The sequence below is a fragment of the Bactrocera latifrons genome, unplaced genomic scaffold (genome assembly GCF_001853355.1).
Source record: "Bactrocera latifrons isolate USDA-ARS-PBARC rearing strain unplaced genomic scaffold, ASM185335v1 scaffold_206, whole genome shotgun sequence".
Classification (NCBI taxonomy): Eukaryota; Metazoa; Arthropoda; class Insecta; order Diptera; family Tephritidae; genus Bactrocera; species Bactrocera latifrons.
The window spans coordinates 51,004-78,547 of record NW_017535586.1 but is presented as its reverse complement, the minus strand read 5'-3'; the positions used below and the strand labels follow the sequence as shown (position 1 = coordinate 78,547).

The 27,544-nt window shown below is 32.7% G+C and overlaps 2 protein-coding genes across 9 annotated transcripts; one reads left to right on the top strand and one right to left on the bottom strand.

Annotated features, from left to right (window-relative positions):
- Nucleotides 1–544: 544 nt before the first annotated feature.
- LOC108968229 (platelet binding protein GspB) lies at nt 545–27,544 on the bottom strand. 8 transcript variants are annotated; one of them, XM_018932128.1, is made up of 7 exons: nt 27,061–27,544; nt 6,611–7,533; nt 5,371–5,631; nt 5,007–5,301; nt 4,286–4,912; nt 1,937–2,615; nt 545–1,858 (listed from the first exon to the last, which is right to left on the bottom strand). In XM_018932128.1, exons 2-7 carry the CDS (start codon nt 7,096–7,098, stop codon nt 1,791–1,793), a joined length of 2,418 nt encoding a protein of 805 aa, XP_018787673.1. In that variant the 5' UTR covers nt 7,099–7,533; nt 27,061–27,544; the 3' UTR covers nt 545–1,790. The 8 variants fall into 8 exon arrangements, with proteins under 8 accessions (XP_018787673.1, XP_018787671.1, XP_018787672.1 ...); XM_018932126.1 differs by having other exon boundaries at nt 27,102–27,544; XM_018932127.1 differs by lacking the exon at nt 27,061–27,544 and adding an exon at nt 21,378–21,759.
- On the top strand, nt 10,974–14,250 carry LOC108968231 (fumarate hydratase, mitochondrial-like). The gene has a single exon (XM_018932135.1). It carries the CDS (start codon nt 12,548–12,550, stop codon nt 14,102–14,104), a length of 1,557 nt encoding a protein of 518 aa, XP_018787680.1. The 5' UTR covers nt 10,974–12,547; the 3' UTR covers nt 14,105–14,250.

Below are 27,544 nucleotides of genomic sequence, written 5' to 3'. Positions count from 1 at the left end.
TTGACTACGTCGATCTATGTACATAGTAGAGCATCAAACTGAAATCGGTATTTAAAAGACTTCGACTTATGAGTGCTAAGGATATTTTAATTTCATAAAGATATGTTGAACAAATTTTGGCATTTTGCATAAAGCGCACGATTATATCTTTAAATATTGATAATCTTATACTGACTAGCAATAAATAACTTATCAATAAATCAGTAATTTATTAAAATATATATATGTATAATATGTGTATTGTATCAAAGTTGACTATATTGCTTATTCCTTAAATATAAACGAACATTACACTAAAGATTACATTCTAAACTGAATGTTTCTAGAAACTTAAGTACTTTTTATAGGGTGGATACAGAAGGTAGTTTGCATATTAATTTGACTAATAAATGATTTCGGCTTTAAAAATTACTCACAAGTATAGTGACAGCATATAAATGAAATAATATTCATTTTAATAATAATTACAAGAATCCTTCAAAAAATTTTGCATATATGTACTCTTGTCTTTAAAAGAAATTACATATACATATTATATATTTCAAGATTCCTGCTTAAATATTTTATTTATAACAATATCAGTGGAAGACTTTGATCTCTTGTTGTTTATAATATTCACTTATATTGCTAAATGTACATTCAATGAAGAGCAACCAATATAAAAGAATATACTATTTAAAAAACTGGAAATCAAAATTTATGATTTATGAAATCTTTACGACTCATAAATATGAGTAGATATAAATGCTTTATATATGTAAATATTTACATTTATTAAACGGCTGAACAGTGAAAATTTCGTAGTCTCGTTTGTAGTTGAACGCGAACATTTTTAAAAGTGCTTTAGTTATTGTTACATTACATTTATATTTTACAATTATGCTACATCCATTCGCTCTCGAATTTTATTTATTCTATTTGTTTTTTCATCGTCAAATTTTAAAAGTACTATGATTAGTTATTTTGCTTAAAGAGGGGAGGTAAAGTTTTAATGGTAAGAAAAAATTACTTTTTTGCGAGAAATTTTATTCGGACCTTTCGTTCATTATTGAGCACACTTTTGACAATATAGGGTATATTCTCACTTTTTTAGTTTATAAATTTTAGACACGTTTTTCTCAAAACTACTTCTGTCATTTCAAAACTACCTTACCGATTCATTTCAAACTTTGTAGACATTTTTGACACATAAAATACCTCGCCCTCCTCGTTTTTAAAATTTTTTGTTTTTTCACTTTAAATTGMCGGCAAATGAAAGAAAAATTATCAGAGAACGATAGGGGGACGATTTGATTAACCTGACTAATTTTTCTTGGTTTTTTATTTTCGGATAATTTTCAGCCGAGTTATGGTGACCACCGCAAAGTGATTTTTTCTTAAGACGAAAAACTCTGTTACCGGCTTATGCTTCAATATTTCTGCATGAAAAAATTTCCCTAGATTCTCAAAAGTATGTTCTATAATGTGCAAAAGGTCCGAATAAAATTACGCAATCTATATAAGAAATAAATTCGTAAAAAATTTCTTTGTTGACCTTTAAAACCTTACCCGCCCTTAATAATAGCTAATAAATTCTCAATTTAATTTTTTGTAAGATTTATGCAATCGGTAGAGATGTAAAATCTACTATTAAATTAAAAGTTATCGGCATGCTCGCCTTACTACAAATTATGAAAATTCTTACTGCGACATGCACAAATGGACTGACTATTATTATACACATTTTATGCTTTACTATATTTATTAAGAGAAAATTAAAATTAACAACTATTGCTAGGTTTTTGAGAGTGTTAGAGTTTTGTTTTTTTTATACATATTTTACTCCAAAAAATTTTCAAAAACTGATAAAATGTTGTCTCTTGTACACATGAAAATTTAAAAAAAGAACTTTATTCAAATTGTAAACAAAAGCAGTAATAGATCTAAGACTAACTACCTTCTTCTGATAAATTTCCAATCTGACTTCCCAGTGCGACGTTGCTGTTAGAAGAACTTTTTATATTACTTAAACAGATATCATTAGATTGTTGTTTAAAAGTGGTATTGAGAACGTAACCAGATGTTTTGTCATTAACGTTTCTTCCGGTAATAAAATTCTCAACATTTACTTCGTCATTGTTGTGATGGTTGTTGTTTGCTTCATTTTTATATATGTTGGCGCATATTTGTACTTTAAGTGAGCTACAATTGTTGGTTCTTTCATTATTGTCATTAATGCTGCATCTCTTCGTTTCTCGTCCTTCCCCAAGTAACTGCTGATTTTGCGAACCCTTCTGTATATTTTTAAAGGTTTCTTTTGTTGAATCAATTGTATCTTTGAGTTTGGGAAGTTCAATACTTTCCTCACATCTTATAGTACTAATTTCTGTTGGAGAACACTCGGTAGACATTGTTATAGCTGTCTTTGGTTGATCATTCATAGATTCTGCTTGTAAAACTAGCATTTGCCGTGCTCGTGTAATGCATGCCACACATGGGCATGGACCACCGAGTCTCTTCGCTAATTTTGACCGTAATTTTAATGCGGGTCCTAATTTCATACCCAAGGAATTAAGCAAATGATCTTCAGTTAGCAAGGGTAATCCACTGCCATCAATGCATTGATCACGAAAATGCTGCATAAAACAAATTATAATAGTTTTATTTTTATTGATACAAACATGTTAATAAATAATTACTATATATGTACATATACTTGTATTATTAAGCTTTCTTTTGATTTGCATAAGTTACAAATTTAAGGGTAGTGTAGTGCGTTTATGGTTATGGATATCCCCCTTAGTTTACATGAAATTAAACAAATATCTTAACCTAAATTTTGATTTTTAGGTAAGTAATACAATGTGCACCATAATCATTGGCAACATGCCTATCAAAGATTCTTTGTTAATGGAATTCTCATAGCAAGCGGAATGTCAAATTGTAACGAGACCGTTTGTACTTTCCAACGGAAATAAATCTAGGTGCTAAAGTTTATCTTTGCTTAACTCGCTGATTGATTGACTAACACGAGGAGCAACTTTGTACAATCGATGTGAATCGCTAATGAGGAGGTTGGACTGAAAATACGAATCGACATTTTTGATAAAAAAACTCCGAAAATGATGAAAGAGAGGAATGGGATTTGAAAATCATTGCACAAATGGTATTGAACCTCTAACGCAAACGGTAGCATGTTGCCAAATTTGTTACACTCTCTAAGTACATCGAATGTCATACATAATTTTCATTTCCGTTTTTATTATACATTTAGATCTAACAATATATAAGCCATGGTTTGCTGATCAAACAAAAGTAGGACCAGGCAATAAACAGCAATAACATACATGTATGTACCTATATTTATATACACAGTGTTACCATTACTTACATAGCAAGGAGAAATGAAGGTGAGTTACCTAGCAAAGTAAACGACCCGGCGGATATAATAAAGGCGTAACATTGCAAATACAAGTTTACCAAAGTGGTTATACGGAGGTGTACGACGATATCAGGTATTTGACAAGCGCATGAACAGTAACAAAGTATGTACATATGTAACAACACATAGAAAAATATAGTATCTGTGTGTATATATGTATGTATATGAAAATCGACAGCATCCGTTGCGCTACTGATGGCAACATCTCAACGAGATATTCAAGTGTCGTCGTAGCCATAAATATAATTTAATATTCTTACTCCAACTGCTTTCCAATTTAGTTCAAAAGCGGTGTGACATGCAGCTTCAAGTCCAGCCAACATAGGTCGACTACGCATATTTGACGATGCATGGACAGCCTAGCGCTCTAGAATGTGATAGCTGGCTATACTTAATGGCCACTGCATTTTCTATATACTTGAGTTAAAGAAATATTTACGAAGACAAGCATATCTATTTATATTGTACATATGTACACATATACAGTAATAGTAATAGTAGTGTCAAATATCCAGTTCTTGAAGAATGAATGATGAACACATTTATGCACATTAATGTGAATGGGTGCAAAATGTAAGATCTTGGCCTGCATATAAAGTGTCTCAGAATAAGTCGTTCAAACAACTATGCTTAGATGACGATGTTTTTATTTTGATTTACTCGCAAAGAATCGCAATTCTTATTTACGACTCTTATTTTTAGGGAATCGAAGTTTACAATAACTGTACTGCTTATTAAAAGTAGCACTTGTTTAAAGATAAAAAGTGCCATAAAAGAAATGTATAGTTAATAAAAAATTTTGAGTTAATTAATAAAATTGGTAAGAAGAACAGTTATACGATAAGTATAAATATACGAACGTACCTGAACGTAGTCCGCGCAGATATCAATATCGCCTACAAAAGCGCACACGTCATCCACTGTCCATTGGGCAATTTCCACACTTTCAGCTTGACATTTTAGAATAGCAGTATTGCATGGTGTGGATAGTTCTGGTGAAAAGGACAAGCGGGCATTATTCTTCGTGGAATCAGTGACAAATTTGTTTTCAGATATTGGTGATGAGGAAACTTTTATTTCATTTGATGACACACGTCCCATAGATACATTCAACCCATATGATTCGTTACTTTGACTTGCTGTGTTCAATTCCACCTTAAATCTTTTAGTCGCTGGTGGTTGAGAGCTCAAATCAAGCGGTACGGTCGTTGTGCTTGAGGGAGCTGTTGATTTTCTTTTGGATGTTGAAATAGTGGAGCTAGTCGAAGCAGATATTAATTTATGTAGAGGACTAGACTGTTGTGAAGGTGCAATCTGCTGCTGTTTCTGCAGCACAGGAAGACTGAGTGCAGGAGATACATATTGAGCGGCTTGTTGCAATGCTACACCAAGGTTAGGATGCGATAAGATTGAATTGGAGTTCATTTGTTTCGAGTCTTGCTGGAAGGTGCGAAGTATGGTCTGTACCTCTGCTTCTTTAGCTGCACGCGCCTACATTAATACCAATGGAGATAATATTTTGGACAAGAAGTTCTAATGTAAAAATGAAAATGCAAGATTTTTACATTTTTAATAAACAGCTTACCAAAGTAATCAACGCTTGAGTACTGCTCATATCGATCATTGGGAGGCATACATTTTGTGAGAATGGAAGACTACTTAGAAACGAAGCGGCTGCAGCCGCTACCGCTACATCACCTTGAGACATGGATAATCGAGGTATCAATTGAGGCGATGCATCTTTACTCGTCAAGGGACCCGACAAAGCTCCAACAACGTTTCTATTGCCACTTTTCTGATTTACATTTTTGTTGACAATAGGAATAGAAGAAGTCGGCGATGTAGTATCAAAAAATGGATTACAACGAGTCGAAATGGAGCTAACAAATTTTAGTAAAACCAAGGACTATTAAATACAGTTTTCACTATATATATGATTTTATCCTTACTTTATTGCGTTGACATCATTATATTTCGCTGCTAAACTGCGCATAATATCGGAATAGTTCCTCGACGAGAAATCTGTCTGGAACACAGTCGTTGTGTTTCCTAAATTAGCTGTATCGGTACTAGCGGCAGTAACGCAAGGAGTTTGATGCCCAGACGTGACTTCTTGAATACGTAAGAGCGAAGTTAGTGGCATTAGGGCTTCTGAAGAAATTTGTTGTGGCGAAGGACCACGGAACGATGAAGGTGTGGTGCTTCGGGATCTGAATGTCCGTGAATGAAAGAAAAAAATACATATAAACGATATGTCAATATAAGAAAATTTAATATAATATGCAAAATGAAGAACATAAGATATTGGAATAATTATAATTTAAGTGTTAGTCCTTCTGTTTTTACTCATGATATACATGTGTATTTCATATGTAGTATGTAGGTGTTCAGTGATATATCACTCATGAATATTAATATACTATACTCACGTATACATTTCTATATTTATGTAATTCCATAAAAGTAAGCAAAGATGGAAGTATTTTTTTTTAAGATACCATAGTCTTGTTTGGTTTCTATAATTCATAAATTATTAATTATGTTTAATTAAATGTTTTCAAATATGCTAAGAGTCGCATAAGCTCTATTTATTTTCTTACTTTTAAGATATAATATCTACAACATTTTATTTTCTAAATAGCTAAACTTGGCAAATTCGTATTTTTATACCCTGAGTAGAGTATTTTAATTTTTCCACGAAGTTTGTTACACATAGAAGAAAACGTTGGAGATCATACAAAGTATACATACATATACAGGGTTGCGAGCTGAGTTGATTTTGTCATGTCCGTCTGTCTGTATAAATGCGAACTAGTCCCTCAGTTTTTGAGATATCGATCTGAAATTTTGAGATTATTGCCCAATGCAACGCTAAAATCTCCGAACAAATTGTTGAGATCGGATCACTACAGCATACAGCTCCCATTCATTTTGACCGATAAAAATCAATATAAAGATCTTCCATAAAGGTATGTTTTCCTTCTTAAGTAACTCTAATTTGACCTGAAGATTATTAGTATAAAACAATGGATAGAAAGAACTAGTAAAACACTTCCTGTTGGATGCAAACCTTTGACCGGTTAAATTTTCAAATTAAGTTATATGTACATATAGTGGCGGGTTTGCGTGTTAAAGCTACAGTGCATCTGAAGTCATTATAATATGCACATTTTCCAATTTTTATTATACCTCGATATTGATGACTGATGATCTCCGTTAGTGCCTGGACTAAGTCTTTCACTCTTCACATTGTTAGAGTTATTTTGTAGTTGTTTCTTTTGAGCTGTTTGTTGTTTTTGAGGATTTGTTTGCAATGATTCCGATTGGGGGCAATGTTTCTGATAAGAACTGTTTGCATTAGCTACACCACCAGCAGAAACACTGAGAGCATTAGGCACTTGATTAATCATTACTTTGCTGTTTATATTATTACTGCAGTTATTCCGGTTAACGATATTTGAATTAGTGTTACAATTTTTAATTGTACTACTTGCCGCTGACTCCATATTTAATACATTACTGATCTCCGATGACGCTGCTAAGTCCAAATATTGATAGGCGACAGCCCTTGTGGTTGAAGAGGAAGTAATCGGATTTGCACCAACACCCCTCAATTGCTTATCGATTAAACTAAATCCACCACGAAAAGCCAGCGTTAGAGACTGTTCACTGATCATTTTTTGGACAACTAAGACCGATGTTAATAGCAGTAAAACCTGCAATATCTGATAATAATGGCAGCGCAAATAATCAAATTTTTTATAACTGTTATGCGATCTGCTTATATTTTGTTGTTATTGATTCGGTTATAAACTATAACAATTTATCCATGATCTATTGGCACAGCTATCACCGCTACTGTTGAAGTTAGCGTAATTATTAATTGATGAAAAATCTCTGTTGTATTACAGATTTGTTTTGTATATAGTGATTTACACATCACAAAATCATTACCGTCGCCAAACGGTTTGTGATTGCTGCTTTTGCTTGCTCAACAGGCGTGGTGAGATCTCACAGTGCAGATGTTGATGAATGATAAGAAAGTCTGTTTGTTGTCGTTAGGCACTGCAATTGATGACTGCTTTATAATATCATTGGGTGTACGAGTACTTCTGCAATTGGTGTAAACCGAGATAAATCAATATACACATACATACATAAATCTATATAATGATATTCTCTTTAGTTAAATAATAATACTACTCTTACTGTTATTTGTTAAACAATTTCATTGCCTTTCATGTTTAGGAATTTCGGAATGTAATTAGTATTTATTATCGTCATTTCTAAGGAAATCTAAAATGCATATTTTTTAAAGCATTTTTAATGATAAATCCACTCATTTATAGAAGAATCTATGTATGTACATATGCATATGTACATGAAGAGCTTTATTAAGTATTTAAAGTAAAGGAAAACCCAAATGCAGGGTACAAACTTTATGGTGAGTTCTTTGCCAAAAATTTCACTGAAGTGGCTAGTTTTAATGAAATATATTTATTCATACTTGGATATCTATCTACATTTTATGAAAGTGAATCAATGTAAGTTTAAATTTGTGACTATAGTAGACCATCAACTATAATCTACATGCATATGGATAATCACCATATGCGTTTATATTTAGGTAAACAGAATTAATATTTCTTATTTTTTGTTTGTTATTTTTAGTTAGTTTGGGCATACATACATACGTAGCATGCATATATACATACATATATGTTTATACATATGTCGATGGTGCTAAGTGCCAAATGACGATTTGCGATTATGAACTGACGAATTACCTAACTGTGAGAATGATCACCAGGGCCACAATAGAAATGTATGTACACACTAGCGGAACAGTTTTGAGACTATAGTGTAACCAGGGCTGAGAACCACATTAAACAAACCTGCTCTCAAAGTACTTTTATATTATTTTCACTCGTAGCTCGCCAGCTATCGTAAGCAATGTGGAGATGCCTTTTAATAAGCAGCAAGAATCAATAATACCAATCCGTTCATAACAGAACATTTGAGTACCATTATGATGACTACTTATTATTGCTTTTATACAAAAATATGTGTGTATACAAAATCTGTACGTATAAATGGCACGCTGTTTGTACCATGTTGACAAAGTTCATTGCCACTTTTTGTAATATCTTATGTACACACAGATATTCGTCTAAATGTGTATTTACTATACATATGAATGTATGTACAGTGTCATGCCTAGAAGATGGTCTAATCAATGAGAGCAATGAAAGGTGACATAGACAAATACACACGAACCCAAAACGTTGCATGGACGTAATTATTAATAAAGGATGTTCTACGAAATATTAATTTTAAAATATGTTTTAAACAGAGTTGTTAAAACAAAAGCTCTTTTTGGGTTGTGACTTTATTTTTATGTCTAATGAAATCCTAGTTCTTAAATATTTAGAATTTATATTAAAAATTTATGTTAGTTTCAGTTTAATATTTTTTCACACTCGCAAAGAAGACCAAGATGAAATATATGTAGTGTATAAATTAATTTCTCTTAATAGTTTTTTTTATCTTTGCAAAATCTGCATGACTGACCACATACTGTATATTGGAACGTCCATTATCTCACATCATGTTATACTGTGCATATACATATGTATACACATAATAAAACAGAGTGAAATAAAAATTAAGGACTGGAATGTGACTTTATTAAATCACTGTGGCTTTAAATTTGCATAGGTATGTACATACATTAATACTGTTTCGGTCATAGTTGATGCTCGCTCAATTTCGACTAATTACAACAGCAACATCGAAGTACTTAATGTACTAATAGTACGAGAAAACTCTAATATATTATAGTAGGAATATTCAATATGAAAGAAAAGCAAGTAAGGAAGGTCTAAGTTCGGGTGCAGCCGAACTTTTATACACTTCCAACTTGGAGAAAACAAAGCCAGGGATATACCTTAAGGAGTAATATGTCAACAAAAGGATTATATGTAGTATATTTTAGTTGACGTAGTATCAATCCGAAGTTATCTACTGAATTACTGCAAAAAATTTCCCTGGGTTTCATAAAGGTACATTACATACAACCACCAATCACATCGAGTAAAGTCAGCCGGATGTCGGAAAATTCTGATATTACTAATATGGAAGATAGACCAAGTTTTCGTCCAATTTTATTTATTTTACGCACAAAGATACGCTGTTATGAGTAAAACACGCTTTGTAAGTTCCATTGAGATAACCCAAATATTGCAGCATAAAGTCACCAGGAAGGCCGGAATGTGTTGATCCGATTTAACACATACATACATAACACACAGTTGATACACGGAAATACTATTGCTAAGAAAGGATTCTCTCTGAATTTCAACTGTATATCCCATACATCGACCGATATTACTCATATCTCGGAGATAAATTTTAACGTATCTGACGTATTTAGTTATTGTTTTATGGTGCTTTTAATAGTTTTTAACAGTTCCGTTATATGCGGAGTGAGCAGGGTTATGCTTCGATTTCATCCGTTTTCACACTGGGGCAGATGTTCATATAAGATTTGTACTTAGTAAATTTGGTTGTTGTAGCTTAAATGGTTTAGGAGATTTGTACTTTTTCGGAAATGTTTGCCTAAAGATGCCCCTGGCTACTGCGATCTTCTTTACCAAATTAGAGTTTTTATCTTAATTTAGTATTTAGTCATGCCGCTTTATAGGGTTTCGGTTAATAACGATTTGTTGGCGTGGCAGCGGTCAGATTGCGCCCATCTACGAACTCGTAACTTTTTTGTACTAAGATGTATTCATCGAGACATCTCAGTTTTTACTTAAGTTACAGCTTGCACGGACGGACGGACGGATTTCAACTTTTCTTGTCATTCTGATCATTTATTTACAATATATAACCCTATATCTATTTTTATTTACGTACAAGCGTTAGGTGGACAAAACCTTAACACTCTGTTGCACCTGGTTGAAAGAGTATTAAAATTTAAATAAATCTATTTCATTGCATATATAGTATCATTCTTAATATATTGTTTGTGATGACTCATGTCCAGCTCTTGACCGATGCTACGGCTGCTACAATGCCGGTCTCTTTCGACCAATTCAGCGATTTTATCGCAATTTTCTACGACAGGCCTTCCGGAGCGTGACGCATTTTCGACCACCTCTACACCAGAACGAAAACGTTGAAACCATCGTTGTGCAGTGGAAATGGAAACTGTATCGGGTCAAAAAACTGCACAAATTTTATTGGCGGCTTGAGATGCATTTTTGCCTTTATCGTAGTAGTAGTGTAAAATATGCCATATTTTCTCTTTATTTTGCTCCATGCTTGCGACGCTATAACTCACGAACGACTTAAAAGAAACGACAATCAATCAAACACGTGTTAGCGCGTGAAATGAGCTTTCCAAAAAGGTATAGCATAACCCGATGCGMCGAATAAAACTAGAACTACGCACTCTCAGCGCCAACTAGCGAAAATAAAGCAAGACTTTTTTGACAACCTAATACATAATATACATATGTATAGACATACATATATGGTACGTACTTAGTTAATAAATCCTGTACCAACGATCTGTGGTAAATATAAAAACTAATTTGTGCAAACTACATTTTCTTCTACTTTAACTTATAATTAAGCTACGTTTCTCGTGGTTAAGTTAATTCGATTGCATGTTTACTTATAATGCTTCGCTGCATAATTCAGATGGTGCTTTACTTACATTCAAGGCATGGTCATTATTAGTCTAGTGTAACTAATTATTTCACAAACATTATAATAAAGTTTATTTCAATAAATTTATTGCTTTTTTTAAATACACGAAGTTTGTTTAAATGCATAGTTTTACTCATTGAAGCAAACATAAAAATTTGGTTACATACATATGTGTACACATATAATGCATAGAAAAGCCTTTGGCCTAACAATAAAAGAGTATTTTATTTAATGAAAATATTCTGCCTCACAATCTCCATATCCTTCGATTTTATCAAAACAAGAAATTCGTATTTTTCCTTTGTAAACAAAACTATCAGAGTAATGAAGCATTGAAGCCAGTAGCTTGCGGATAGTTGGAAAGAAATGTCATGAAACATTGACATTATTCTATTGATCTTTCAGGCAGGGCAAAATCTTTTCATCTCATATTTCTTTTTTTATGGAGTATTACGGAAACATGTGTTTCTGAAGAAAATGTATAGAAGTAAGGCTAAATTCCGACGGAACCGTTAAAACATAGATTTTTTGAATGAAATTTACCGGATATATATGGAGTCAATATAAGGATTACTGCGGTACGCACGGATTTCGCTTATTATTGGAAGATATACCACCATTGAAATTGGTTTAGAGATGACTCAAGTAATTTCAAGCGTAGGAGATTCTCTTAGAAAAATACTGTTCAGCCGAATCGAGCTCGTAGTTTCAATATAGTTTATTCTTTTATTTATTTTTTGTAAGTAACTGGTTCATAATGAATTTAATTTTTTTATCCTTGTCTAAATGTATGACTTTAGCTATGGCGAGCGAATTTTGTTTTACATTATTTTACAACTGCATTGTATGATTAATGTTGTTGCTTAGTTGTCGTTTAGATAGCAATCGAACCGGCACATCCAGTGCAGTATTGAAGTAATTTCTTCGCAATCTTGCGGCAACAGGTAAGTTGGTTAGCAATTGGTGTTAAGAATTCCCATTAATGTGCAATGTACCGTTTGTTGCTTGTGGTGGCTGCACGCCGTATCGCTTCAGTACATAAGAGTGCAATTAGTTCTGCTTTACTGTTTGCTGTCCTTATTTTATAAAGTTTACTATCCTAAAACATTGCTTTACTTATATGTATCGTTTTATAGTACCAGTGTATCAGCTGTACAAAAATTTACTTTATTGTGGCCTGTGATGTCTAACTAAATCGCTAACTTAAACTTTTATAATGTTAAATCCGAGTAATACATAATTTGAATATTAAGCTGAATAGAAAATTCTAAGAACTTAGAACTAACCCTTACAGAAATACAAAATTTGTTTGATCTTTACTCAGTATATTTTTCTATTCCGTCACTGATTCAAATTTCAAAATAAAAATAAATATGTAGGTATACTTATGCACACATTCATTCAGTTTCTATGCTCAAAATGGTTTTTAAAAATCTTAGATTCGTGTCGCCAACATTAAAGGAAAGAAGAACATTTTTCAATGATACTCATAATAAAGGGAAGAATTTTGGTAGTACAACTAATAGCGATAAAACAAAAGATATAAAATATCGAAAGGAAACCGATACTTTTGGGGAGCTGCAAGTTCCTGCTGATAAGTATTATGGAGCTCAAACTCTTCGTTCAAAAATAAATTTCCCAATTGGAGGAAAAAGGGAGCAAATGCCAAAAGAAATAATAATAGCAATGGGAATATTAAAAAAAGCCTCAGCCGAGGTGAACAGAGAATATGGGTTGAATAGCAAAATAGCTGAAAATATTTCTAAGGCTTGCGACGAGTTAATATCTGGTAAATTATACAAAGACCACTTCCCTTTAGTTATTTGGCAAACAGGATCTGGTACGCAAACAAATATGAACTGTAATGAAGTTATCAGTAATCGTGCTATCGAACTAATGGGTGGTGAATTGGGCTCAAAAAAACCTGTCCATCCAAATGATCATGTAAATATGTCGCAGAGCTCAAATGACACGTTCCCCGCTGCAATTCATATTTCTGTGGCAATGCAACTAGTAAATACACTAAAACCGAATATTGAATTTATGCGAGAAGGTTTAAAATTGAAATCGGAAGAGTTCAAGGATATTGTAAAAATAGGACGAACACATACAATGGATGCTGTACCTTTAACACTGGGTCAGGAGTTCAGTGGTTATACACAACAAATTACTTATGCTCTTCAACGAATCGATGCATGTCTTCCTCGTGTATATGAAATTGCTCTTGGCGGAACCGCTGTAGGAACAGGACTCAACGCACCTGAAGGTTTTGCCGAGAAAGTTGCAAAAAGAATTAGCGAATTGACATGCTTACCATTTGTATCGGCACCGAATAAATTCGAAGCGCTAGCAGCACGCGATACGATGGTAGAAGTAAGTGGAGTGTTGAACACAATAGCATGCAGTGTGTTTAAAATAGCTAACGATATACGTTTTCTCGGTTCTGGACCACGATGTGGCTTTGGTGAGCTGATGTTACCCGAAAATGAACCAGGTAGCTCAATTATGCCAGGGAAAGTAAACCCCACACAATGCGAGGCAATTACGATGGTTGCCGGACAAGTGATTGGTAATCACGTCGCAGTTACCATAGGAGGATCGAACGGTCATTTCGAATTGAATGTTTTCAAACCATTGGTGGTCTCGAATGTTCTCCGTTCTATTCGTTTACTCTCTGATGCCAGTCGGACTTTTACCTGCAATTGCATAAAAGATATTCAACCGAACAAAGACCGCATCAATAAGATAATGAACGAGTCTTTAATGCTAGTGACAGCATTAAACCCGCATATTGGTTACGATAAGGCGGCACAAATAGCTAAAACAGCTCACAAGAATGGGACTACTCTTAAAGAAGAAGCAATAAATTTAGGTTACTTAACCGAACGGCAATTTAATGATTGGGTAAAACCACAGAACATGCTTGGACCGAAATCAATGATGCAGGGTGCTAAAACTAATAAATAAGCGTATATACATACATGAATTATATGTTTGTATTTGCATCTGAATATAATAGTTTCGTTATTGCAGTTAATATTATAATGCGAATGTTTTTCTCTTATTTTCAATAAAGCTCAAATAAAAATAATTTAGAACATTATTATTGTTAAACTTCGTAAAGAAAGTCTACATAAAACCAATTCATATATTTGACTGCCCCGAACTAAATAGTTAATTTCTTTTATTAAATTTTAAGGTACAGACTTTTATTATCAATGTCCAAGGATGAATCGAGGCCTAACATAATGAGCTCAATAATACTGTTAGCAATAACATAAAACGATGAGTTGTATGAGATATTCGACGACATTGACATAGTTCAGCGAATTACAAGACGCAGTATTCGACGAAGTACCTGCCGGGGGAAGCAGATGAAGACGAAGCCCTCAACTCCAATTATATATATACATATATACATACATACATATACATTTATATATGTATATACATATGTATATAAATATACATAACCCTATACCTATCTCGATTAGTTTTAGGTGATACGTACAACCGATAGGTGAACAAAACTAGTATACCCAATCGTTCCATGACACGACATAGTTATCGTATTATATACATATATATGTAATTACATTTCATATGTACTCGTTGCTCTTAGCAGATTAAATCACATATCTTAACTGTACTAAGTATAATATTGATTGACTATGCGTTGTAAGCGTTTGTTGCTTGATGCTCAGTACTATATTTTGTTAGCACACTGCGTTTGCATGATCGAAAGTTCAGAACCGTTCAACGTTGACCCCATTATCGCATTTTTTCGATTACACTACGTACTCAGTAGCCGCAACTCTTAACACGTGCCACGTGACATCCTTTATTATATTCTCTAAATAATTCTGTATTATATCTGCGCTGTCTTTAGGGCATACATTTTGAGTTATTCGGAAAAAATTGATCGATATTTACATATTACATACATATTTATGTATATTATAATTTGTCAAATGGAGTATATTTTGAAATGTATCATATATTGTATGATCAATAACATATTCGGATTGAAATTACAAAGTTTATCCAAATTTGAATTTTTGTCATAGACGATTAACCATTTATCAGAAAAATTTATTTGATAAATTGAGTTGCTGAATGATCCATAAATAGATCATTAAATAAAATCCATGCATTTATTTTTGTTAACGTATCTTTGACTGAGATCTTTGAAATATACATATATTTATATGAATATGTATGCACATAGTTTCTACTTGAATACAATTTTTAGAACAAAAAACTCGACCACGTTAAGTGTAATAAAAATATAAAATAAACTACTTTAGTTTTTATTAGTCATATATACCATCTACATACATACTATATACATACATACATATATATATTAAACCGGGCTATACTTATACATACAAAACACAAGATAACATGTACACATCTGTATGTATGTATATGCATATACTATAAATATGTATAATACATCGTTCTTATCGGTAGCTCTTATGTGTCCAAAATATTATTACAGCCATACATCCAATTAAATTGGCAACAGCAGTTCCAACACTCATCTTGTAAAATTTAACTTCTCATGGCTTAATTTGATTCTTGTTTTCATCTTCCCTATTATTGGTGTGTTTTGTGCATACACCTCTTTTCCAATTGGACAAAAATCAATTAGAATGTTGAAATGTCGTTATTTGGAAATTATTATATGAATAAATGTTACAATTTTGCAGATTTTATATTAAAACAAAATGTTAAAAATAAATAATTGCAGACGCACAAATATATATGTATAGTATTTGTTCAACTTTACAACTGCTCAAAAGTTGGTATAATTTTACAAATATTTAGTATGGAAACATTTGCAAGACATAAATAAACTGCTTAAAGCTTGGAGTGTATGGTGTATTCAATATTATACAAGATAAAGATTTATTCAATTTTAGGTATAATCAAGTAAGGAATGGCTAAGTGCTAAGTGACACCGAACATTAATAATAATGCAACTTGCAAGAATCAAAGCTAAGGGATTATCGTAAGGTGCGAAATTTCAACCAGAAGATCGGAAACCATATTTCATATTCGACATAAAGTTTGTTAGTAAAACGAAAATCATTATACATACATATATAAGACCCTGCTGTTGTGCAAATTTTTTATATGGACTCTCACACGCTGCCCGATATAATATGCGGTAAAAAGTTAGTAATTAGGTACATATATGGGTATCAATATCCCTTAACTCAATTCAACCCTTTGTCAAGAAAGGATTACCCCAGAGTGTCAATTATGTATCTCACACATTGATAGATATATGCGATAAAAAGTCAGCCATAGGTACCCTGGTCAAAATATTCGGTACTCATTGTCCAATTTTGACGCTCGCTTTCCAAATATTTTCAAAACACAAGCCATGATCCGTTGTACTAATTAACAGTTTTATATTTTAATTTTCTGCTTAGTTACGCCAATTAATAATTTTCCGATTATTAGTATTTTATGAGCATAGTCCAATTACTCCCATCCACAATATCTTAAGTTTTATTCAAGTCCGTCCGCCCGACTGAGAGACAACTCATCTCATCATTACGATCATTTATGTATATAAACCCTATATCTAACTCGATTATTTTTAGGTGAAATAGTCAATCATTAGGTGAATAAAACTATTGTACTCTGTAGCAATATGTTGCAAGAATATAAAATTATTTTCAAAATGATCGTTCCTTTTGGAATGTAGAAAAGAAATGTATATATCAGCAAATAGTTTTTGCCTCACAATTATAGAAATCAAAGTATTAAGGAATATCTGAACTATAAATTTATATATCATAATTTTCAATACCTTCTAATATATAAAACTTCTAATCATGGGAAATGTTTTATGTTCAATTGTCGATTCATTATTCATATACATACATACATACATATGTATTTACAATCGGACAGTTCTCTACCTCATGTTGCTCGTACATAACTGACTGTGTCTTCAGTTTGAGAGAACACATTACATACGATCACGTCTTATGTCAAAGTCACCTTACTAATTTTAATTTTATACCTGCTTTGCTTTTGCCTGATCTTTTTACGAACATGTGAACATAAAAAAGATCAGGGAGTATTTAATTTTAACGTATTGAAGTTCAAACAAAAGTTTCCCAGGTTCGACGATAAGAAAATTTATATGCATACCTTGATATACATATACCTACATATGTACACATATAAAGGCGTACATATGTATGTGTTCGTCGCAAAGCTATAGACGTTGGTGGTGTCAGTTAACTCACCAGACGAATCTTAATTGGCAATTGGGCATAGGTGTAATATAATATATAAAAGTATATATAATGTATATACGAGATTTTTATGTGACTCGTTGGCTCGTAGTTTATTTAAAAACTATTTTCTACAATGAAGTGGCTCAAAAACAAATAAGCCAATAATGGTGAAGTATGTTTGGAACCTTAAGTTTAGTCATAATAGGATTTTTGATAAAAAATTACGATAGGTTATAACCGAAGAATATTAACCTTATCAGATGGAGGCCTCTCTTAGAAGTTGCAAGAGTGGAGTGAGGTTATAGGATTCAAAACGACATTTAACAGAAGGAAACTTAGTGTGACCTTGCTTATTTTAAACCTAAAGTTAGAAGTACTACTTATATATTATACAATTTCGGTGAGATGAGCAGGCACGAGAGATAAAATAAATTATCATTCAATTAGAAGTTGCAAAAGTTTAGCTTAAAAATGTTTAAAGGTAAAACCGTGGCTGAAACTAAATACATAGACATTTTAATTACTTAATTGGTTAAACATTGGTTGTTACAGTTGCAAACGAAACCATTGGTTTTGGAGAAAGGCAAAAGAACAGCTGGTACGATGAGGAGTGCCGTATCAGCAGAGAGAAAACAGACTGCCTACTGGTATCCAGAGCATACTAAAGTTATGGAGGGAACACTTCTCCGGCCTGCTGAATAGCGGTGAAAGCATAAAGTCCGATTCCCAAATGACGATGGAGCAGACGTTACATTGCCCGACCATGAAGCAGTTCGAGTAGCAATTACCTGCCTGAAGAAAAACAAAGCGGGGGGCCGATGCATTCTCAGCCGAGCTATTAAAAACGGCGGCGAAGAATTGATAAGGAGCATGCATCAGCATTTTTGTAGAATATGGTCGGACGAAAGCACAACGATTGGAAATTAAGTGTGCTCTGCCCAATCCACACAAAGAAAGACCCCACAACCTGCGCCAACTACCGCGTGATAAGCCTCCTCAGTATCGCGTATAATGCTTTATCGAGCATATTGTGTGAATAATTACAGCTCTTCGTCAACAAACTGATTGGAATGTGGCTTTAGGCCTGGGAAAGCAACAATTGACCATACCCCAAATCGGGGAAAAGACCCATGTGGTGATCGACACACACCGCAAAAGAAAAATATAATAATATACATAAAATTATATTGATATAATAAAAAAATTACATGATCCATTGGCCTCAACAACCACTCCGTTAGTTTTGCTTTCTCCAGATTTGATTACATCTGTCGGAGAAATGGCTGAGTGAATGAGATGCGTTTTTTACTAGCGGACACGACTTCTCACGTTTGGATGATCTGAAGCATAAAAAACCAATTTATTCTCAAAAAGTACGTGAATGGTTGTCGTTCCTAGTAGAACCATGAAAAAATGTTGATAAATAAAATTGTAATTGACGTTTTTTCCCCATGTTTTTTTACATAAATTTTGTCATAACTTGTCAATAAATTATAAAAAAAAATATAGGGACGATAGCCAGGCGTTTTGTGAACATTAAAAAAAAAGGCAAATCGGTTGAGTAGTTCGACCGGAATCATGTCCGCCAGTTTAAAAAAGTGTGTTTTGAGAAAAACGCGTTTAAAGTTTGAGGTGTGCACTCCGAGCGCTTTGAACGTCGAGCGATATTATTATTTTTGGGCCTTTTTCGAAGCCTTCCAATGGTAAAGTGGGTTTCTATATTAGTTCTAAGCGTATCAGAAAATGTAAAAAAAAAATATATAAAAAAGATGATACTGATCCCTTAACAGAAACAACAATATCAGCCTCGAAATGCAACGCTGACAATATCTGATGAGTAATAACGTCCGAATGGACGAAAATACTCCAGCTCCACTTCGTTGGACTACGAAACGATTGGATTTAAGAAAATGTGCGTGGCGGTGCCTTTTAATACGTTTAATGCACATCCATAATAATATTATAAATGATAAAGTAACTGTTACTCTTTCACGCCTAAACGGCTGAACGGATTTTGATGAAATTTGATATGGTGATAGATGATAACCTAGAAATGGTCATAGGCTATAAATAATCACGACATCGTACTTAGGGGGTAGGCATATAACTAACGGGAGAAAACGAAAAAACTTGTGCGGTCGAAGTCGCGGGTCTAGTATTATATTATATACAGAGAGATATTTGGTGAAATCGGATAATAACCACGCCCACTCCCCATATAACAGTTTTGTTACAAACTACAAAAAGCGTGATGTCAAAGGTTGTTGCAACAAGAACGCAATATACTCTCTATATAAATTTTTGACTTTCAACCTGACTTTAAACCGATTAGACTGGGCTGAAAAGTGTGATATTTTAATAAAATTATATGAACACATTTTCTTAAAAATTACAAAATTAAACAGAAGTTTAGCCTTCAATATTCACGGAGTTGATCTAGACTTCGGTCTTAACCTCATATAGCTAATATAATGAATTTTGGGTTTTTCTCGTCAATTCAGTATAATAAATTTAGCTTCTTCGGTTGAGTTTATATATATGTCACATTTGTGTATGATTTTAGTGTAACTTTAGCTGACACGAAGTAAAATATAACAATCAAATTAAGTGAGTGTATGACGTATAATGCAACTTAATAAAATACTAAATTTTATTGTAATCCATTCACGATTTCGTCGAATAATAAATAATGAAAGTGTTTCCCAATGCCTAAAAATATGTTCAATGCTTTGATCCTCAGGAGTTGATGAAGTATAAAATGTCCGGTTGCACCCGAACTTAGCCTTTCCTTACTTATTGTTGGGAACGTGTCAATGAATTGATTACAACACAATTGGTATTATAATCGACCTACTAACAGAGACTTTAGTCAGATAAAAACTCACCTAAACCATGCTTATTTTTTCACATAATGCAAATTTTTGACAAAATTATTCAAATGTAGTAAAAATTTTTAAAGATGGACTGATACCAAGGAAACGGAAATGAATTATACAAAAGTAGTTGCGAAGTTTTCTGATAGCTTTCCCTATAATAGTTTGTTGCTCACTTTTAAAAATCTATATTCGTTATTATTTAAGAAAATTAGAAATGAGGAGAATTAGTAATTTAGTTGTGTACTTCTTTATCAAATTTCAGCAATCTGATCATTTGTGTTGATTTTCAGTATTTTAATGGAACGGCACATAGTTGTATTTATTTAATAAATGATTGTTGCTTTTGTTGTATTTTTAAAGACATACTACTGCAATCAAATTGAAAGGTGAAAGGTTATTCTTCGCGTGTTATTCGAATCGATATTTTCTGTAAGTTGGTAGTACTGTTAGTGACATCTATGCTAAATTTTACGTGAAAATATTCATTAGTATTTGAGGTACGCATCGTTTTGTGAGGCTTTAAAAGTAGACACCGACGACGGAGGATTTTTCCAAGTGCTATGATAACTGGAAAATTCGTTGGCACACATAAGTGTATTGCAGCGTGGGGTGATTACTTTGAAGGAGATGAAATGGACCAAATTTACCTTTCAATTTGATCACAGTAGTACATATGTACATATGTGCATGTGTACGCAATGATTACTTCTAAGATATACGTAATTATCAGTATACATACAAATGTATGTATATTATGTTGAACATATATATTATTTTATACTTTCTTAAATTGATTCTGATAAAATAATTATTACTATTAATTGTGATAACATCATTATTCCGTGGAAATCGACATAGGTTTGTTCCTCTTATCAATAAAATTTCTCACCAATCGTTTACTCTCAAGAATTACTACTGTTAGTATCGTATACTACAAGTATATACGAACATTGATATGTGTGTACATACAGGTATAGAGTAGTCACGTGTTTCATTCTTTATGTTTGTATGTACATACGTATACGTATGTATGTACATAACCAACTATAAGTTGGCGATATGATGCAATTATAGTAATAATAATTATAACTAAATAACGACCTTTATTGTGAAGTTTTCAACACCCGAGTCGACAAAACAATATACTATGAAATATCGAATAATTTATATTTTTCCCAAAAAATTTGTAGATTTTGTGTTTGTAACTTCAAGTAATCTAATGAAAATCATTTGAATGTATGTATGTATATTCGTTACATATTTTTAATTAAATATTGTTATGAGGCACTAAAGTATTTCCGCGTTTTCATTCACTGTTGTATTTGTGTGATAAAAAAAATAAAACGGAAAACTTCGACATACATATGTCAACTGCGATAACAAATACAATTGTACTCTCCGCACAACACACGCGCCACAACTGTGAGATGAACTTCCAAATTGTTCAAAATATGCTCCAACAATCCCCAACCCATGGCAAACTGATAAGATAGAGCGGGAGAGTTGAGCATAACAACTGAGAGAAACCAACTGTTGAATTTACCAGTGATGCCAACGTTTCCAAACTAGTTAAAAATTTTAGAAAGACTGTATTGCAAAGATATCTGCTAACATGTGTAGGTTTGTAATACATAAACAATTTGACTAATTAATGGCATTTCGGATCGTATGTTTGTTATCCTGGCATTACTTCAATTTTTTTATTAAAGCTATAGTTCAAATTTAATTTACAAATCTTATAAACAATTTTATGTGTCAAAAATTAAATTCAAAATTATCGAGGATCACTGTGTTTTAAAAACATTAATTACCTCATTTAAACAATACTTTGTTGTTATTTAAGTCAATCCAATCCTAAAACTTGATTAAACAGAAACTGGTTTCATATTTAAGAAGTAGAAATGACACTTAGGTACATAATCAAATTCGACTGAATAAACCTTTTTTAATTCTAAGCTTATTACTTATGATTCTCATGAATATGACTTAAAATTTGCAAAAGTTCTACTTTTGAGTTAGCTTTTTTTTAATAATGTTACATGTTTTTTCGAATACGTTGCTTCTATATTTGAAACATTTTTAAAAGCAACAAAAAATCAAAGTAGGATGAAATTCATTGGAAATGAAAGGTAAAATATAAAAAATGAAAGGAAATATCATTTACAGCCGATCGGGTACTTGTACTATAACTCAACATTTTTAGTGTCTCTTATATGAGAATTAAGAGTGATGAAGAGTAAATGAGCAACTGGTGTCAAATATTGTAAACACTGATTTGGCATTTCACTGACTGTGAGTACACCACATATCCAATATATGTACATAGCTATTAAGTTTGTCAAACTATACATGGTACCAGAATATTAAAATATCATCTAAATTCCACAATGGGTTAACATACATACATATATTCATATGTGGGCATGTACTTAACCTAAAGCAATTATAAAAAGTCGCACAAAATTATATAAAAATACATATGAGAAGATGGAAATTTTAGAGTGCTACTCTTAAATTCATTTACATTGACAATAAAATGCACTTCGGTTTATTCATTCACATTTCTCTGCCAGTTGTTGGTTTTTGTTGCGGGTGCTGATAATTTTACTTTGCTTTTTGTATCTCTTCCGCACTACTCATTTTCTTGACATGGCGGGGTACTGTGAAACGAATAAAAATGACATGTTCAGCCTCAATGGCCCCGGCAACCATTGCCCTAAACAAAAACAATAATAGCGAAATATGTAAGTAAAAGCAATGAAGTAACAAACTTGGCATGCATGCGAAACACTTTGTGGCTGAATGTGGAATTAAGTCAAAATCGGTTTGAGTTGTAGAAGGGAATGAGGATCAGCGGGTTGGCACTGTTCTACTCGGTCGTAGCCTGTATTAGCATTAAGTGCATATGCGCATTATAAGCTTCGCAATAACAACAAGTCCACATATTATACTCTTACAATATCATGCACACCAAATACCTATCAGTACAGCCACAACTATATACACAAGTACATATATGTATACGCATATACAAATGTATTTCTATGACTACTTAAATAAAAGCACGTTTTGTGACACACCAAGTGATTGTACGAATACTAAAAAATGCACCAACAACTAAATGTGTGACTGTCTATAGGTTTGGAAGGTTCAATGGAGGTCACTTGGTCAGAGTTCAAGAGCATTGACTAATCAACACTCAATGTATAGTCACTCAACGAATTTTAATATGAAATGCATTTTACATATTAACATATGCACATAATTCGTACATATAGGACATGCATATACAAAGTGTGGGTATGCAGCAACCGCTAGATAACTGCCGTATACGAGAGGTTGCTGCGTAACTCCAATTCTGCTAATCGAATTTATGTGACCTCCGACGCAAACTCTCTTCTTTATATATTTATATTTATAAATACATATGTAAGAATGCGTCTAAACACTTGTAAGTCATATGTATGTACATATTTGGACCCAGTACCTCTAAACAATCGATATGCATATACAGTGAAATTCTCCATTATAGACAATCCGGCTATGAAGACATCTTCCATAACTGGACAAATTTCCTGAAAACAACGTTTTCATTATTATTTTCATACAAAAGCGATTCCTATAACCGGACATGATTACTTTCCAATGGCGTAACACAGACATTATTTTGGTGATATTTCGTTCAAATTATCTCTGATAAAATTTGCCAAATAAATTTAGTCGAAATCGGTCGATCAGGTCCCGAGATATGCAATTTCACTAAAAATTGGGCGTTGCACGAGCGTCGTCCGATACGGGTTCTTAAAATATTTGTAATAAGCAAATTTGGTTGTTATCCCTTTGGTGGTTTTGGGAGACATGTTCATTAAACATATTATTTTCAAAATTTATTGCTTCAAAAATTTTTGCCCCCAGATGCTGCTTGCTACTGCGACAGTTCTATAGTATATTTTAATTTTGTGCTTAGTTATGGCACTTTATAGATTTTCGGTTAATTGGATTTGCGGGTGTGGCAAACGGACAGTCATCCGGATTTCAACCCATCTCATCATCCCGATAATTTATACAAGTATATGTATATAGCCAAATATCTATCGCGATTAGCTTTAGTTGATACATACAACCGTTAGGTAAAAGAACTATTATACCACATATGTAACAACGGTTTGCAAGATTATAAATTACTATTTTATTTATAATATTATTTTAAGCTACTTCAAAATTCCGAAACTGAAATCGGCAAAACACAGTTTAGATGTAGTAAAAATTAAACTAATTTCGAACATAAAGAGTTCTTAAAATCTACTATTCCTAGGAATATACTTTTGGAGTAAAATCAATTTTACAACGTTTTGCTACTCTTCCGTCAGTTGTGGTTTATCCACAGCGGTTTTGTAATATGTCGCGTGTTACTTCAGTCCAAATTAAAATTATATAAAAAAGAGTTTTTATTGATCTGAAGTTGAATTGCTTCAACTTTAATTCAACTGAGTGAAGACAACTGTAATAGGGGTAATAAAAATATGTACTATATTAACACAAACTAAATAAAATAAAACAAAGAAATTGTATTTGCTACATGTCTTATTTATTATAATATTCCGATACTTTTTTGCTTTCCTATTGTTAACTGGAGAAGCTCCCTGCCCACGCGTATTTATTTCCTCAGTTTTTTTTAGAGAATTCAATCGGACCGAAAAAGATTTTGCTCCGATGTTGTAATGAAAAATAGGCAATCACTCCGGGAAATGTTTAAATCAGTATTTAACAGTTTAAGCTTTGTCTGATTGTGTTTAACATCTTATAAGCTCGTCTATTATAATGTTAGTCGAATATCTATTCCGATTTTCAATGCCTGCGCCATGCTCTACAAATAGTAACATGACAAAGTTTATGCCCTGAGTTCCTCTGGGTCCTAATAGACTTATTATATGTACATATGTATGTACCAGCATATTATGACAGTGTATACGTACTATGTATGAGTATGTTTGAGTGTAGTCAGTTGCCAGTTTCTGTCCGCTGTTTGCACTCTTTTGTGTGACTGTTTGTATCGCAAATAATTCTAAAAATACATGGTAATGGTGATGGCTCAGGTCGCGCGGTCGTCGCATTTAAGATATACAAATATATGCATATACCTACATACATATGAAGACATTTTACTTGGCATTTGCTCGAGCACGCTCACTGTCCCTATGACAGAGGAATTCTTTTTTAGAAATTTAGTTGTTGTAATAAAAAAATTATGTGAACACCGAACATGCATATGTATGTATGTATTCATTTTTTCATTATGAAGCGTACAAATGGGTATGCATAAACAAAAAACGTTTTTTTAAATATTACATCTAGCTTTACTTCGATACCCTTTCTCTCAATCTCATCTGATTAGTTAGCACGAAAGATGGCTTATACTGAATGATCAATTTTATAATAAGCAGCAATGTCGTAATTGAAACAGTTGAATAATTTTGGTAAAATTGACATATTTCTGCATTTTGGAAGTGATCATAAATATTTACATTTGATCCCAATGATAGCAATGTCGTTAGACATTTAAAGGAAGGCCTTCCAAATTATTTCTTCTCAAAAAACGAGTTGAAAATACAAGGATAGTGCTGGATTGAAATATATTTAGCCGTAAGAGTACGAATATGACCTATCGTCTAATAAATTATGCCGGAAACTATAAAACTGCACACCTACCAAAAGCTACCAAATTTTTATTGTGCTTTAATGGACAATGAAACTTACGTTAAAACAGAGTACGAGCAACTTCCAGGCAAAAAACTTTTGTCCCCAGTTTTTCCGAATTTATTCGCACGTAATCCTTATGTTTTCGACGTTTTCGCTGTGGAAAACCGCGCGTTAGATGTTCGATAGTTGGTAAAAGTTAATAAAACAGCATACAATGCGTACATTATTTACGTTGCAGCAGTTTAGGTAAACCTAAGCATTTTTGTGATTACTTTAAAACGATTGATGGTTTTGTGTGAGATAAAAATAACATTACTATTTGATCACAAATAAATAATAGTTTTCCTGAAAACTAATTCAAGATCACAAATTTATCACGGCTGAAGAAGACCAAACTATTATTATAAACTCAGATACCCGATACTTATATTTCATAGGGCTTTCTAATATTGTTTGCTAATAACTTTTGCAGATTTATGTATGCACTATTATAATATTTATTGAATTTATTGGTGGGCAGGACAAAAATGTATAAAATGGCTCACTTGGTTACAGTGAGCACTTCGCTTATTTATGAATAAAGCGTTTTATGCGTATGCAAAGGACTCTGTTTCCCGATTTTGTACTAAGAGTTATTAACATTTTTACATTAACGAAGAAACATTTCTTTTATTAAATAATGAGTATACCTAAATACCAAATAAACTGACGGCTAATCCCAAAACGCTAAAATTATATACCATATCTAGTCGGCAGGTTAATGTGTTTCCGGTTTTATGCGTCTCTATATCTATATAAGTTTTACAACAATAACTAACATAATTATTATTTTGTTTTGCAAAGCTGTGTTTATATAATTATAAGTATGTGTGTATATATATATCTAACATATAAGGATATACATACATATATGATCATATATGTACATATGTACGTGCCCAAGTTTATCTTGAAAAAAAATATAAACACAAATAGGTATGTTTGCAAATGAACGCTGATTGTGGCATAAAAGACGATGTCTTGCATATTTTGTTTATCTACCTTATCATATTACGGTATATTGTTATAATCCAAACGTACTTACATACATATTTACTTATATTCAAAGTGTATACTTATATTTACATTCATCAGGTTCTGGTGACAACGGATTGGCATTCACCACAAAAGAGAATCATATCAACTTATTCGCACTGTTTATTTAGCTTTTCGTTCTTCTTTCAGTAGTCAATTCGCTCAAACAACTTCAGACAAAAATGAAATTTGCATTTTGTATCAAACACATACTCATTAAATTTTTTGTCAATTACATGCTTAATCATTTTCCTCTAAAAATTTTAAGTTCCGTCGCAATTCCGCTACATCTCACTGTGTAGTCTGTTTGTATTATTGATTGACACGATTTGACATATTCTGCCCCACGATTTATAATTATATATAGCACTCCTATTAATGTACTTATATGTATACATATGTATGTATATTGAGTATGCACATTTAATGTTCGTTTCACTTGCTCGTTTGCTTTGACTCGTGCGCACTCCAGATAGAACGCGACCTCCACGCAA